The sequence below is a fragment of the Bradysia coprophila genome, unplaced genomic scaffold, assembly GCF_014529535.1.
Source record: "Bradysia coprophila strain Holo2 unplaced genomic scaffold, BU_Bcop_v1 contig_358, whole genome shotgun sequence".
Classification (NCBI taxonomy): domain Eukaryota; kingdom Metazoa; phylum Arthropoda; class Insecta; order Diptera; family Sciaridae; genus Bradysia; species Bradysia coprophila.
The window spans coordinates 3832489-3848730 of record NW_023503616.1 but is presented as its reverse complement, the minus strand read 5'-3'; the positions used below and the strand labels follow the sequence as shown (position 1 = coordinate 3848730).

Here is a 16242-nt window from a genome sequence, read left to right as displayed (position 1 = left end):
ATTTGATCGAAGATTTACAGAGATGATTTCAGAAATCTTTTACTTCATTTGTTTTGAACATGCTTTTTGCTATATAAGACCTCATCATTCAGAGCTCGTCGTTTATTCTTGCTGTCGTTGTCGATAACAGATGACAGTCGTCTGTAACAGGTTAAGTATGATTTCGCACAAATTGACGTCGCTCTAAACGCGTGGATTATTTGTGATTTTACCCATCTATCTTCCATTCAATTTGTCACGCAAGTACCTAAGACATAGTCAAAATTACAATTACTCTTAGCCTTAGTTATGATAGTTGACCTTCTTCCTTATTCTGCCACTACTTAAAACCAGGAAATTATTCGACATGCATCGAGTTAAAATGAGTAACAAAACTCAATAAAACCGAAATTAGTTCTTATCAAGTCGAGAGTAATAAAGAACTTAAGTCCAATTTAAACTTCTGACTGTAGTTGGTAGGTAAAATATACAATATTTATTGACGTACCTGTTTTGGCCGATTGATTTTAGGTAATTTCGCGAGTTGTTACCCGAACACAGTGAGTACTACAAGCGAAAGTGCCTAAGATCAAGACAGACACCGTATACAACCTTTCATGAAAAGTGACGAAAATCCAAAAAATTATATTTTTCCTTCATTCGCTTTCTATATAACACTTACTCGTAGATATTCCAATAATACATTGCCAATTCGCAACGTTAAAAATATCGAAAGTCCTATCTATTTTGGTTCATTCGCATGAAAATGTTTTTTTACTCTGGTGAAAATTAAAGTCTGAAACGTTCGAAAAACGTATACTCATGGTCACGAATATCTATTGTCTCTTGACACTTGAGTCTAAGCTTTCGAACTTTTAAGATCTTCATTTTCACCGCGAATTTGAGGCATTATCTAAAAACCAATTAAACATTTGCAGCCAAGGGATCAATACTGATCGCAGCTGTATAAAATAAAGAAAGGAAACACCATGGACATCTTGTTTGTTTTTCTATAAAATATGCTATTATGAGTCTCACCTTAACCATTTCTAATTTCTAAATTAAAATCTATTACTTCAGTCACGTTCATTTTACCATAAGAGAAATCTAACCTGTAGCCTCAATACGCTTTTGTCACTGTTGCCAATAACATCGGACGAACTTACGAACCAAATGCATTGACCAACTTTTGGTTAATTTTCATCAGACAACATGCAGAAGCATATACCTAATCTACCTGTATAAGAAACAAAGTGTTCGAGCTATAAATGAACCAACAATTTTAAATAACCATTTCATCACCTTTCTAACTCATAAAGCTTATAAAGTTCAAATAGGTTCAAAGTGAACTACTAAATGATTTTTGCAAGTTACGCGTGTAAGCAATCTATGACTCAGCATTCTCATCATCATTAAGCTCACAATTACATGGTACATTAAAATACCTTGAGATGAATACACACAAAGTTTGTTAGCACCATTGTCCGTACTATTCCAATAAATCTTTTTTATCTTTATATATAAAAAAGTTGAATGTGAGCTTGATTTGTTTACCTGTATGCGTGAGAGATTCGATTTTCATTGATAAGTTTTTGTTTTGGACTTGGTTGCGGTTAATACTGTTTGAGTGATTGTTTCGTGCAGACCGAAGCTAAAATTTGTCTACCTTAAGTTTGTGCATAGGTATGTTCCTGCTGGAATTATAAATTTCGAAGTAATCTAACTCACCACGTTTAACAAAATCATTGAGATTAAAGAAAGTCATATTTTTATTACTGTTTCGTTGATGAATCAATATCAATATCATAAATCGGTATACAATGACGCAACACGCAACTATTTTTGTTTAATAGAATTTGAAGCGAACTAAACCATTGATAATACTGTGCTCATTGTGCGAGTAGGTTTTTTAAAGTTCACAATAATGATAACTGACTGCGGTGAAGATAAATTTGGCTGATCTGTTTTGGTTTTAATTGTTTTAAGTAATGATGTAATTTTTGTTGTGCTCGGTGTATTCCAACGAAATGTGTATTCATATAATGTTCGTCTGTCGGAATGTTTGCAATAAAAAAAAATCTTTCCATAATATTTACAGATAAAATATCCAGCATGATATTCGACTTGTTGTTGTGGTGTGCCATTTCTTTTATTGTATATGCCGTCTACAAATGGTATACCAAAAAGAATGACTACTTTGAGAAGCGAGGCATAAGTTTCTTGAAACCCAAACCGATATATTCCGTCTTCAACGAAATGTTCTTCAATAAAAAATCGATGGTTGATTTCATGAACTACCTGTACACCGTGAATCCTGGTCACAAGTAATTTTTCTATTACACTGCCACGCTAAGTTAAAAGACTCTATTGGAGTAACGAAAGAGTAAAGACGTTCTTTAACTTGGCACGGTAGCATACACTTCTCTACGTAATATTTCGAATGGATTAGGTGAAATCTTATAATTTTCAAATATTGTTTTTCATCCTCACCAGAATCGTTGGAACATTTCAATTTGGAAAACCAATGTTAGTTTTGCGTGACCCCGAAATTATCAAACAAATGGTCATTAAGGACTTTGACTATTTCGAGGATCATCGAAATCTGATTGATGAAAAGGTGTGTAATGTCTTAACACTGACTTGTATGAACTGACTGTTATACGATGCATACGAAATTTCAGGTGGACACTTTATTCGGCAACAGCCTATTTCTACTCAAAGGAGCCAAATGGCGTGATATGAGAGCTACCCTAAGTCCAGCCTTCACCGGAAGTAAAATGAGACAGATGTTCGACTTAGTATCTGAGTGTGGCGAACAAATGGCACACACTCTGATGGACAGAGCTAAAGCTACCGGCAAAGTTGATTTCGAAATGAAGGAACTGTTTAGCAAATATGCAAATGATGTTATTTCCTCAGCGGCATTCGGCTACAAAATCAATTCCTTTGAAGATCCGAATAACGAATTCTATTTGTCTGGCAAAAAGTTCTTAGAGTTGTCTTCTCCTAAGACGGGCATGAAGATGATGATAATTTTATTCTTGCCAAAGTTGGCAAGTCTCCTTAAAGTGACACTATTCGATTCGAAGACTATGAATTTCTTCCGTTCGATGGTTTTGACAAATATGGAAGCCAGACAAAAGGAAGGTATATTCCGACCAGACATGATCAACATATTGATGAACGTCAAAAGCGGAACGGCTTTAACCAGCACAGCTGAGGAGAAAACAGCTTCCGATGGCTTCGCAACGGTTGAAGAATCCAGCATTGGGAACAAAGTTGTGAAACGAGTGTGGAGTGATGATGAATTAGTGGCTCAATGCTTCTTGTTCTTCCTCGCCGGATTTGATACGTCATCAACGCTACTCTCTTTTGTAGCCTATGAACTTTGGTATGATTCGCTCTGCTTAGAAGGTATGTAAAATGAAAAGATTTTTTTTTGAAATTCGCAGCGTCAACCCCGACATTCAGGAACGGCTTTATCAAGAAGTCCTGGATACGCACAACAGTCTGGGTGGTAACAAGTTGAGCTATGATGCTGTTCAAAAAATGAAATTCATGGACATGTTCATTTCGGAAACTCTACGCTATTGGCCTGCCGCACCTGGCACAGACAGAGTGTGTGTAAAAGATTACCGCTATGACGATGGCAATTTCAGCTTTACTGTGGAAAGGGGGACAGCGCTGTCAATACCATTTGTTAGTCTACACCATGATGAAAAGTATTGGGACAATCCGAAGAAATTTGATCCCGACCGATTTAGTGACGAAAATAAAGACAAAATTGTGTCTGGAACATATGCGCCGTTTGGATATGGACCTCGAAACTGCATTGTAGGTAGAACTGCATTTCGGCTAAGAAAGCACGTCATTTGTTCTAACTAATTTTCAGGGCAGTCGATTTGCATTGATGGAGGCTAAAGCTGTCATTTACTACCTGCTACTTAATTTTAAATTTGAACCGAACGAAAATAGTCAAATTCCGGTTCAGCTGAAGAAGAGCATAATTACGATGACTTCAGAAAGAGGTATTCATGTGGCACTGAAACTGAGAAATTAACTTCTAAGGATTGAACGTACTGTACTGAATGTTTACAACCATAAATGCCGCTGGAATTTGTAATGCTAAAAAGAAAATAGAAAAAGTGGATTGCAGACTTGTTCATTTGTGTTTTTATCTTTGGGCTAATAGGCAAAGCACTACTCCTAGCATTAACATAGAAAATGTTCGTACTCATCATTGGATCTATGTATATTTACGTTGTATGAGTTAAAATATACAATACAGACATGATAAGATAAAACCTCAAAATTGTACGTTTGTTAATTCAATGTTAATGCTAGGAGTCGTGTTACGGGACAGATTAATGAATGTGTCCAAGGCTTAAGATGTGTCAGCGGCAGCAAAAGTAAGAGATAAGCGAATCAGAATAATATTAAAAATAATGAAGTAAAAGATTTCTCATTATCACTATACTGTTGTGTTGCAAATCTATACATCCCAAAAACTTTGCATTTGTGTTGCTCGATGTTGCCCCAATTTCTGATCAAAAAATAACGACATTATCAACAAACTCGAACAATTTTTTTGATAATTCCTTTATTTTTTACAGAGAAATGGTGGTGCAACTGAGCATTTTAGCATCGTATTTATGCTGTCCCATTTTAAGAGCGCTCACCGCTTGGCAAAATTCTAGCCTACATTTGTGCGCAAAAATATTCAAAAAACATTCTATTCTATTGAGAAGGAAAAGATTCGGTTATACTTCTTGTAATACTTGTCCTCGTAGGGTGGACCTATTTAAAAATGTTGAAAAAAGGTATTCGCATAATTAGATTAAAGTACTATTATTTTCTATTACCCTGCTAGGTGCTTTGTTTTATCCAAAAATCCAAAAGAACTTTTGTTTAAATTTTATGCGCAAAGGGTGTTGGTTTTACTGGTTTCCAGATTCTAAATAGAAAGACCGGTCTTAGAAAATATTTCTAATTCAGTTTTCTGTTAACGGCGAACTAGATTGAACTAACCTTGTTTTCAACACAGCATATACCATTTGAATATTTCGTCTTTTACTTGCTACCAACGCACTTCAAGCAGAAGTGCTATTAATGACAGCTGCCAAATAGAGTACTATTTTGTATGAAATTTTATCCCCACTCTTTTTACAGTGTAAAATTTTGTATGTAGCACTGTCAAGTTTCAGTACCCTATTTAGAGTACCACTTTTGCTTGAAGTGCGTTGTTGCTACCCGTGTTATGGTCTAAGAATATATTTTCTTTTGGCCATAAACACATAGGGAACAAGAACACTTATTCGAGAGTTAGAAACTTGATTTCCGCACGTGTGGTTCAGCTCCGTTCCAGATTAACCAAAAGTTTACAGAATTTGTTCTGTCCTTATACAGGATTTTGTTGACAGTATATCGTTCTAAGTTTCGAATCATTGATTGAAGAATCCCGGGTAGATTCAAGCCGTTGCGTTCTGAACCAGAACGCTTTTGCAACGTGGATCACAATGGTTGCCCAATACTCATGTGGATTAACACATTAGAAACCCGCCACCAACTAACGAGATGGCGAAGGCAAAGGTGCCAGAGCACAACTCATGACAATAGTCATTCAATCATCATTGTAATCGACCAATGGTACAAAACTTTATTTTACGTGGAAAACATACTAATTCCAGGGGTGGTGTTATCTAATATGCAGAACCAACACCAAAACAAACAAACAGAGCATAATTTATCTTCCCTTTCCCATGGATCGCGTGAAGCGAAAGTGGAGATAAAATGCTATTTCGACCTCCGGATACAGTGGCGGTCAGAGGTTAGCGTGGTCTAACCATCTTCAGTCGGATTGGACAGGGGGCCGTGCCTAGTTTTTTATACGTTGCGATTTGGCAACGGACCAAATGCAACACAAAAACTCACCCACAGCGCAAGGCTATTAGGCTAACTCCTTTCACTCGTTTATTGAAGAACCAAAAATGCATACTCCTTTCTTCAATTTATTGGAAAACCCTAACGAGACATTGAAACAAAATTGTTCAATTTTTTTGTTGATTGAAGATCCTGTGTAGTTTCAAAACGATGCTTCCTTTTACAGGACGTTTGGAATTCCTAAAAATACCCACAGCTGAATGCCTCTAAACATCAATCTAATAAATAATAAATAATCAATCCACGCGTGGGGAAATCAAGTTTCTAACTCTCGATTAAGTGTTCTTGTTCCCTATGTGTTTATGGCCAAAAAGAATAAGAAAATATATTCTTAGACCATAACACGGGTAGCAAGTAAAAGACGAATTATTCAAATGATTAAAATGATCAAATGCGACAAGCGAAAATGCCTAAAATCGGAATGGTTGATCACAACAGATACGTATATATATAAAACTTTTGGACCGCGGCACATGAAAAAATTTAATACATAACTCTTTCGGCCTATTTTAATGACACCCTTACCTTCTGAGCCTGTGTCCAGTTTCATACAGTCAAAACGGTAGTAATAGTCAATTGACAAGCGAGGAAAAATAAGAAGTTATAGTTACGATCAACGCGCTTTAAGCCTGAGTGATCATAGTGGTCAGCTGCAAATATTTCTCTATTTTACATGAACATGTTTTTACAGTGATTTACGTTTATATGTCGAGTTTCAGGACTCTATTTAGAGTACCACTCATGCTTGAAGTGCGCTGTTACGATCCAATTCTCCTTATTATGTATTTTTACGTGTACAATGTACATCGCATGTGGATGTGGCTTGAATAACATCAATTGGATTACTTAATTGATAATCGAATTTTCAAAAGTACCGCGGTGTCAATATAACATTTATCTGTTGGGTACTCAATTCTGACATGCATTATGTCAAACGCCATTGTGGATTTTTTTTTAAAAGTAAACGATTTCTAAATGAAGCGCAGACTAAAATTTCTTTAAAATTCCGTTTCGCACGAAACGTTATTGTTTATTTCTATCGTGTATTTCGTGACCGTTCTTTAATTTTCGGTATTTTCTTTTTAAACAGAAATTTAATTTACCATGTACGACAATATTTTGTCATTTCCAAAAACAATCGAGGTTGGTTTTTAACGTAAACATAAACAAGTGTTGTGATCGGTAAACATTTTCATTTTAATTTCTAGGAGTATCAAATCCTCGAACAAATCGGAAGAGGTGGTTTTGCTGTTGTTCACCGGGCAAAATGTTTGGTGACGGGGAGGATTGTGGCAATAAAAATGGTAAATAGCCCGTTTGGTCTTATTTCATTGTCTGGTGTAGAAGAGTTCCACAAACTGAGACATGCCCTTTTTTTAGATCGATAAACTACATGCCAAAGATGCTAAAATGCAAAATGTTGTTATACGTGAAGTAACAATACATGCAGTTCTAAAACACCCAGCTATTTTGGAGCTATACACATATTTTGCAGACGATAAGTACATGTACTTAGTACTGGAATTGGCTGAAAACGGAAGTTTGAAACATTTGATTGATCGTCGATTTCGTTTGAAAGAAGATGAAGCGGCTGACATTATCAGCCAAGTGGTGAATGGACTTCTTTTCCTACATACAAACAAAATTCTACATCGGGACATTTCATTGGGCAATCTACTGCTAACAAGTGACAATCGCATAAAAATTGCCGACTTTGGATTAGCAACAAAATTGACTTCTACCGGCGATAAACACATGACAATGTGTGGAACACCGAACTATATATCACCAGAGGTGGTCTCACGAGATTATGGACTTCCAACCGATGTGTGGGGTTTGGGAGTTGTTTTGTATCACCTGTTAGTTGGTCGTGCTCCATTTGAAGCAAATACAAGTGAAAGAGAGGCTATCAAATCAACATTCACAAATATTGTGAAAAAGGACCATGAACTACCTACTTATCTGTCCTGGGAGGCAAAGGATTTAATCGACAGGCTCTTGTGCAAAAATCAGAACCAGAGAATCAAACTAGAGGAGGTCATGAATCACTCATTCATCGCACAGCATGCAAAGAAACATTTAAACGGACATTTGTCCGGCGATAGTGGTTTGTCGCGGACATCATCATCGCAAAATGTATCACAAAACCCGTTCCTTCGGTCTCGATCTGTCGATCGACACAACAATCAGTTATCAGTGTACTACGAAAATACAGCACCTGGTCGAACGTCTTCCTCGCTATACAACTATGAAGAGGATGACTATGCCTGCAAAAACGTCAACGAATACATGAGTCCTGCGAGAAATGTCCCAAGATATCGAAGTTTGGATGTGATTCCAGCTGGTGATTGTGCCTTGAACGTAAAAGATCCATCTCAAAATTACCGACACGCTCTGCGTGATCGGTGCGTGAATGATTATAACAATCCGTACGACACCGGGCAGAAAATCGGCAGAGCTTGTCCAGAGAGTCCGAATTACTTCCAACAACCGCGTTTACAAAGTCCTTTCAAGACGTCAAGCCCAGCTAACGCAAACAAGGAACCAACAACAGAAGAGAAACTGAGTGTATCGCCGCTGACAACCGCTCATCTTCCACCATACGAGTATAACGTTCAGAAATTTACTTTCAAAATTCAATCGAATGGTGAACTCATCATCGAAAGCCGTAAAGGTAGAAGCAACAATATCGACAGTGTCTATCGAATATCCAATGATGGTTTGCAAATTGCGGTGCATAAGCCGAACGTTCAGAGGTAAGTTCAGTGTTCAGAAGAAGTTTGAGAGAAGCAGGCGAAGTTATACTTTCAATTTTCGTTGCAGCGGTTTCAGAGATTCTGTCTTCACATACAGCACACTACCTTCAGTTCATTGGAATAAATACAAAATCGCAGCGAAATTCATTACATATTTACGTGAGAAAACTCCAATTGTAACGTATTATACACCCACAGCTAAGTGCGAGTTGATGGTCACACTGAAAGACTTTAAGGTCTCGTTCGAGACTGGGGAAAAAATTATTAAAACTGCGTACGACGTAAAACTGATCGACAGCAATGGTCATACATCGTGGCCCAGTGGTAAATTAAGTGAAACGAATAAAATGCTCTGGGAGCACTACGAAAAATGTTTGACTGTATGCCTACGACAATATGAATCAGTTAATCAAATGGAACCATCCGGTTGTTGTTTTCCACTGACAATGGGTCAAAGACCACAGAACGGTAGAAGCCGATTGGGTGAATGTACTCCTCAGACACCACCGAGTGTGAGTAAAATTGCCGATTTTATTGCGACCACTTGACACTCTGTAAAAAATCTTTCAGTCAGAGTCCGTCACATACTTTCATTTTCATTGTCGTTAACAGACGAATTTGGTTTTGTTACAGATTTCATCATTCGCATTTTCGACAGACACACCAGCATCAGCAGTGAGAACAAGAGTACAAAATCGAATAAGATAGCGTCGATAACGGACACAATTTAGTTATAGATAGTTGCATTGGTTGTACAGTGCCGAATTGTAAAATTAATTTTCTTTATTTTAGTGTTCAATTTCAACGAAGATGATGGCTTTATTGTCAATAAATTATATAGATTGTGTCTCTAGATCTCTATTTAAATTTTCATGTAATCGAGATTCTGTTAAAAATTCTGAATTAAAGGCAAATTAAGTGTGAGATGATTTTGAAGAATTTTATTTCCATCGACAGCGATTTTTAAACTAGGGCGAAAATTCTCTTCTAAGTTCGTGGACCATTAGAATATTTGGGTGCCACCTTCCTTCGTCATTTCAGAACCTAGCCGTAAACAGGATTTAACAGATTGTTATGCCACATTACGCTTGCCGTTTTTAGAAGATTAATCAAGTCTGAAGCTACTCATGGGATATTTTACTGAAGCGCTGTGCTGATTCTGCCATGTTGTAGCTTCTTTGATTTGAACAACCAATAAATAAGCCATTAACGATTTGTATGTCGTCGTCTGTCGCTGTTTGTTTGCTTTTTTTTTCAAATCATTTAAGATTTCGGTGAATTATCTACCCTTTATAGAGCATAAAATCTATCGATCGTCATCACTCGGATCCATATAATCAAGGTAGCTTACGTGTATAAATAGCACTTCGCGTTCGCTCATATGAATTCAATCATGTATTTACATTGCCCAACTCGGCAGTGCCATGGTATAACTGATCTCATTTCTGAGAATGGTCGGTGTATTTCGTTTCCGCAAATTATAAACTCAACATAGGACATAAACACAGTACGTAAGTACGTATGTACATTTTACTGTTGTTTACTGTTATTGTTGAATTTACCTATCAGTAGATGATTTCAGTCTTTGTTCCATTTTTGCTTCGGGTAGATTATACCTTCCGCTTCCTCTTAGACTTGCATTGATAAAAAGTAATTCACATAATTATGAGCTTATGTAGGCAATTGCAATTTAAATAATTTTACGTACATTACGTCCGAGATTCCAAATTTTTATTTTGACGAGTGGGAATATAGCCCAACCCGAAGGGTACCCACTCGTTAAAATAAAAATTTGGAACCTCGGACTTAATGAGGAATCTCTTGTTGTAATTCTTTTGGCTTCGTTAGCACAAGAAAATAACTCACCTTTTGAGATCCGAAGAAAACGTTGCATTTATTATCTGATAAAAATCATAAAATCACTGATTTTAGCAAGTATACAGATTTGACAAACGTAAAATTTGGAGGTGAGCGCGGATTCAGATATTCGGTGTTTTCTGATGGTTTCGACGAGTAATTGAATTTATGTGGTTAAGCTCGAAGATTGGACAAATTCAAAGCACCTAGCAGGGTAATAGAAAAAAATAAAGTAGTATTTTAATCGAAGTATGCGAAAATTTCCATACCTTTTTTTTCATAATGTCATTGCAAAATTACCATTAAGGCTGCTAATGGTATTATTGGTACCAAAAAACTACTTTATTTGACGTGTAAAAACCTCTATTACCCTGCTAGGTGCTTTGACAAATTTGAAGGTATTTTTAAATGTTCGAATGGCCGCTCTAGAAAAAATGTGAAATTTGCGGCCAGGCCAGGGCGAAGCGAGAGACGTTAATTACTCGAGTTTCATTTCTGTCCAAGGTAAGCAAGAAATACAACAAAAATATTTTGCGAAATTCAGTCAGTCAAGGGATCTGACCCACCCAAAAGGTGGGACTTAGTTGAATAAAAAGAATTTAATTTGTCTATTATTCTACTGTGACATTACAACCATCAATGAATCAATTGAACACCAATACTTTTATCAAACACCCCAATAAAATCAAGATTTGAACTACACTGGATCGTCAATCAACAATAGCACCGCGATGATTCTCGTTTCAGCTTCTTTCTCTTTCTAAAGTATTCTTGTTGTCCATGGGTTGATAACAATAATTTGTGATAGACACAAATTTTGTACATCTCTCGGACTGGCAAGTAAAAGCCTCGATTATCAACGTCTATCAACAATAAAATATACGTTTTCTAATTATTATTTTTATTCCAGCGTCTTTTGGTGCCCGACCGTTATTTCACTACTTAGGTTGCCTCTCCTCTCTTCAGCTGTACATTGTGTGATGTTGAAGACAGCGTCCGTTGCACTTTCTCGTTGCAACGTTAAAACAACCACTAGGAGTGTCTTAGTGTGATCCAATAATATTTATTGAATTCGATAGTTGTGCAAATAAAATGCTTTACCGTCTGTGATAATGTCAGTGATATGATCCAGTCAGACACTTTTTACATTACAGTCAATAGATAGGAATAAATTACAATTGAGGTGTTCCTTCGCCTAATTGGGTTCTAGGTTCTAGTGTAGGTCGCCTTCCAAGTAAACAGGTTCCGGGTTAACTAGTCAGAACAAATTGTCTTCACTCATTCTTCAATGTTAGGGATGGGAGACGTTCAAAATTATCGATAATATCAATCGAAAGAAATTATCGATAATCGATTGATCATATTGTATCATATTAATCATATCGAATTTCGATACTTTGATATTTATCTAAAAATTCATGATAATATACCGATATATCGATAAATATACGATTTTCGGACCGAAATATCGATTTATCGAATTATCGATATCTTGATAATTATCAAAATATCAATAATTATCGATTATCGATATTTTGTTTATAATTTTCGATAAAAAAAGTCGATAATTATCAATTATCGATAATCGATAATTATCGATAATCGATAATTATCGATAATCATTATCGCCCATGCCTATTCAATGTAGAATCTACCAATGAAAGTATATAGATAGGTATGGCCAAACTTTCAAATTTGTTCTAGCCGGAGCACATACGGATTTGCATGGCGCCACCTCAAACGAACTTATTTCTAGTGCAAATTTTCACCTACTTATCTACTTTCATTGTTTAGATTGAGGTCATAGCACTGCACCTAGCATGAAAATGAGAAAAAATTTGGAGGACAAGATTTAGAGTTTCTTTCTTGAAGATGAGCTGTTTCTGAATAGATCACAAATTTATTAATGAGCCATGCTATGCATCGAGGACATTCGATATTTTTAACGTTGCAATGCTTAAACTTAGCATCCAAACTCACTCTTCTGAACTAACACGGATGAAATTATAACAAAATATTTTATAAAAATTACTCGAGTTATCATGTTATCCTGAAATCGAACAAAGAATCTTAAGAAATACTCCTAGATTGCTACACCAGAAATCCAGAATTTCATTACTAGACGGATAAGTTCAGGGTTCTGAAAGAACAGGAACAGTTTAAGACACATATGAGTTGATCAAGGTTCTTTCAAAACCTTGGAGTTGATCACGAAGGCGGTGACACACAAATTTTGACAAATAGATGCTTTTTATTGAACAGATTACAGATTGTTTGAAATGTGAACTTGATAAAAAAAAATTGTTTTACATTTCAAACAATCTGTAATGAGTCTGTTCAACAAAATGTGTCTATTTGTCAAAATGTGTGTGTCACCCGCCTTCGTGGCTGTCTTAACCTGTTCTTTCAGAACCTTGGATAAGAACGTGTTTACTACCATAACGCAAAAATTCACGGCGTCTCTAAAGGTCAACTTTACTCTGTCGTGAATAATTTCGTGGTAACAAAGAAAAAAAATTGTGTTTACAATAACTTCAATCTCACTACTACAATATTATTCATCTACCTACTTATCCTAATAAATTTCATTGTCTGTCAATTAAAACACAACTTTGAAAATCGGGTAAAAATTACTTGCTATCGCGGTAACAAGGAACAACGTCTGTGTAAAATTTCTCTTATCTCGTTGTTGTTCTAACATACATCTACGTACTCAACCTCAAGAATTTCGATCTTCGTCGTTTAAAACAAAAAATTTGAAAATCGGATAAGAATTACGAAAGTTATCGCGATAACAAGGAAAAAATATATTGAGAATTTCTTCCATCTCATTACTCCAATATTGCCAATCTACGAGCTCGACAAGGGGTCCCCAGGGCTATCGAAAACCGTTGAGTCCGATTTTGTTCCGATTTTTTAATCTGAAAATCTATTTGCCCCATACACTTATTGTGAAATCACACCCATTTAAGGCGTATAACCAGATGGCAGTATATTAACGAACCAAAACAAACTGCTCGCACACCATGCATACAACAAAGCATGAAAAACGAGAAACCGTATTATTAACTGCTATATACATACCTATAGAAAATATAGCAATGGAAGTTTATGGTAGGTCTTGCTTTTGAGAACCACCTATAATTCATGGTGTCGATTTATACATTTTGTGTTGAAATGGTTGGATAAAAAAGAAAATAAAAAAAAATTGGTTTTATAGCTTCTTTTATTTAATTAATAAAAGATGCTACGTTCACAGCTTGCAGCAAATTATTTTTATATTTAAATTAAAATAAATAAAATATTTTAACATGCTTTCTATATTTAAGAAATTTTGAATAAAATAAAGTTTTAATTAAATTTTAAGTAATCTTGGGATGTAGGAAGTTGTCTTTTTGTATGGACTGTTATGATCAGAGCGAGAAAACAGAAGACTAGTTATTATATCTGGCCTTTGGGGTACTTGTCAAAGTATTTGCTTCTCTTTCAACGTGGTACGTTGAGAGCGAGAGGACAGAAGACCAGTTTATTTTAACTTGCCTTGGGGTACTTGTCAAAATATCTTCCTCTCTTTCATCATAACACTCTATTAACAAAATGGAATTAATAGCTGATGACAACACTATAGTTTTCAAGTCTATGCTTATTGCTTATAACTACTTTCCACTTTAAATCAAAAGTGAATAGTTCTAAAACTACATTAACGAAACCATAGAAACAATAACAAACAGAAATCGTAACCGTATCATAATGTGGCCAGTTGATGCTCAAATTTGAAAATTGATTTCAATTTAAAATCAATAAAAATTCGTGGTTTTTATGTCGTTGACCGACTATGATATTGAAATTGACTTATTTTTCAAGGTAAGAAAAAAAAAACTGAAAATCCAACGACTATTATCAAAAACTCGCTAAAAGAAGTATACAATATCCTTTACCGATTTAATAAAAAAATGAATGTCCTTGGTACTGTCTGTAACATCCAGAAATGGTCACGATCGTAGTTAAATTATTTAACTCACTTCCCACATATCATGTGGAATGTGTTGTATCGGCTGCGACATTGACGTTTTTTTTATTTTGTGTTTATTTTTTGTTTATTTTTTGGTCTTCTGCAGATTTTATATTTTAATTTAATTTAATTTAATCCATCACCGAATTATTTTTCTTATTACAAATGCAAGAGGATAAACCAATCTTTGAATATTTTTGAACATCTTACTGATCGATAACCTTAATTGCGCTCTCTGCCCTCAAACGAAATTTATCTTCCTTGAAAGGGAGAGAGGTAGAAATGACTTCAATTGTAACGAAGATGAAGAAAAGAAAATATTTTATTAGGGTATGAAGGGAACCATAACAAAATTTTCCAACATTGTATTAGTTGTATCATGGTAGCTCTCTTGCGACCACATATTCATTGTTCACAAAATTAGGAGGCCTAAAATTAGACAGTGTCCGCTTGAAAATTACTTTATGTCACAAGTTAATAATAATATTTACAAGCGGACACTGTCCGATATGAGGTCTCCTAATTTTTTTAAACAATACGGAGCTGCCTTGGTACAATACGATATTATTTTGCTAGCCATTTGAAAAATGCTCAGAAATATCTTTTAACATTCGCGAAATGACTGATTTTGGTTTTCTTAGGTATAAAATTATTGAGAAAAGTATGTTCTCTTTAGAAATGTCGAATTCTTTTTAATCGTTCTACAACAGAATTTACTACTGAAGGTTAATAGGTAAGTAAGTCTATTGCCATATAACGATATATAACCATATAATGTCCTGTTGTTTCTTTATCAATAAGTGATAGACTGTAGAAATTGAAAAATTGGATGGTAAACGTTAGGTAAGTGTAAACCATATGCAAACCATGGGTAAGAGTGAGGTCAAATTGAATTCGAAACAGGTCAGGTCAAATGTAAGTCAGGTCACGTTAAGTTCAGGTCAGGTTCGATTTTCAGGTTCAGGTCTGGTAAAAACCAACCTATTACGAGCCTTAGTTTAGATAGGAGAAAAGGGGAAACACTGAAAACATGACTCAAGTAAAACACAGATACTTTTTAGAGCAGTTCAATTAGATTTTTATTGAAAATTAAATTCAAAATGAACTTTTTAAACTCTCAGTACTCAGTATTCAAATTATCTGAGTCATCAGGAAGCGGCGTGTTCATCGGGTGATCGTGATCATCTTGTGCATCTGAACCGGGCGTCGTTTGTTGTGGAAGATCATGCGGTAAAACGCTTTCCGTTGGAAGAATTCGAATTGATTGAGCTGTGATTGTCGATGAAGAACCTGAATTTCTATCGCCCATCAATTCTGCAAGGCGTTTTGCACGCAATATTTGGAAATGTTGCTCGGCCTCTTTCATCTTATCTGACACCTTCTTGTTCTTCTCATCAACTTTTTGCTGCTTGGTCTGAGCTACAGTGGCCGCTCTTTTCATCGCTCCAATTTCCTTGTTAACGTATAAGTTACAAATTTTATCAATTTGACGATTGACCGATGCCAAGGGGCAGCCCTTGAATGTTGCAACGTTTCCGTTGTAATACTCGTATTTAAAAGGTCCGATATCGACACGAATCCAGATCGCAAACCGTAGTGTATCTACCGACTGAGTGTACGCATAAAAGTGCCAAGGTTTTGAATAAAGCGAACACCAAGTTATATGAAGATAACAAAAAGCTTAAGCTGAAAATAACG

At 35.7% G+C, this 16242-nt stretch overlaps 2 protein-coding genes across 3 annotated transcripts; both read left to right on the top strand.

Annotated features, from left to right (window-relative positions):
- The first annotated feature begins 1516 nt into the window (after nucleotides 1-1516).
- LOC119081288 (probable cytochrome P450 9f2) lies at nucleotides 1517-4139 on the top strand. 2 transcript variants are annotated; one of them, XM_037190049.1, is made up of 6 exons: nucleotides 1517-1662; nucleotides 2078-2303; nucleotides 2473-2596; nucleotides 2661-3370; nucleotides 3432-3813; nucleotides 3872-4139. In XM_037190049.1, exons 2-6 carry the CDS (start codon nucleotides 2092-2094, stop codon nucleotides 4037-4039), a joined length of 1596 nt encoding a protein of 531 aa, XP_037045944.1. In that variant the 5' UTR covers nucleotides 1517-1662; nucleotides 2078-2091; the 3' UTR covers nucleotides 4040-4139. The 2 variants fall into 2 exon arrangements, with proteins under 2 accessions (XP_037045944.1, XP_037045945.1); XM_037190050.1 differs by lacking the exon at nucleotides 1517-1662 and adding an exon at nucleotides 1797-1922 and having other exon boundaries at nucleotides 2076-2303.
- A 2718-nt stretch (nucleotides 4140-6857) lies between these two features.
- On the top strand, nucleotides 6858-9522 carry LOC119081287 (serine/threonine-protein kinase PLK4). The gene is made up of 5 exons (XM_037190048.1): nucleotides 6858-7062; nucleotides 7128-7223; nucleotides 7300-8675; nucleotides 8743-9187; nucleotides 9309-9522. Exons 1-5 carry the CDS (start codon nucleotides 7024-7026, stop codon nucleotides 9381-9383), a joined length of 2031 nt encoding a protein of 676 aa, XP_037045943.1. The 5' UTR covers nucleotides 6858-7023; the 3' UTR covers nucleotides 9384-9522.
- Nucleotides 9523-16242: the final 6720 nt, after the last annotated feature.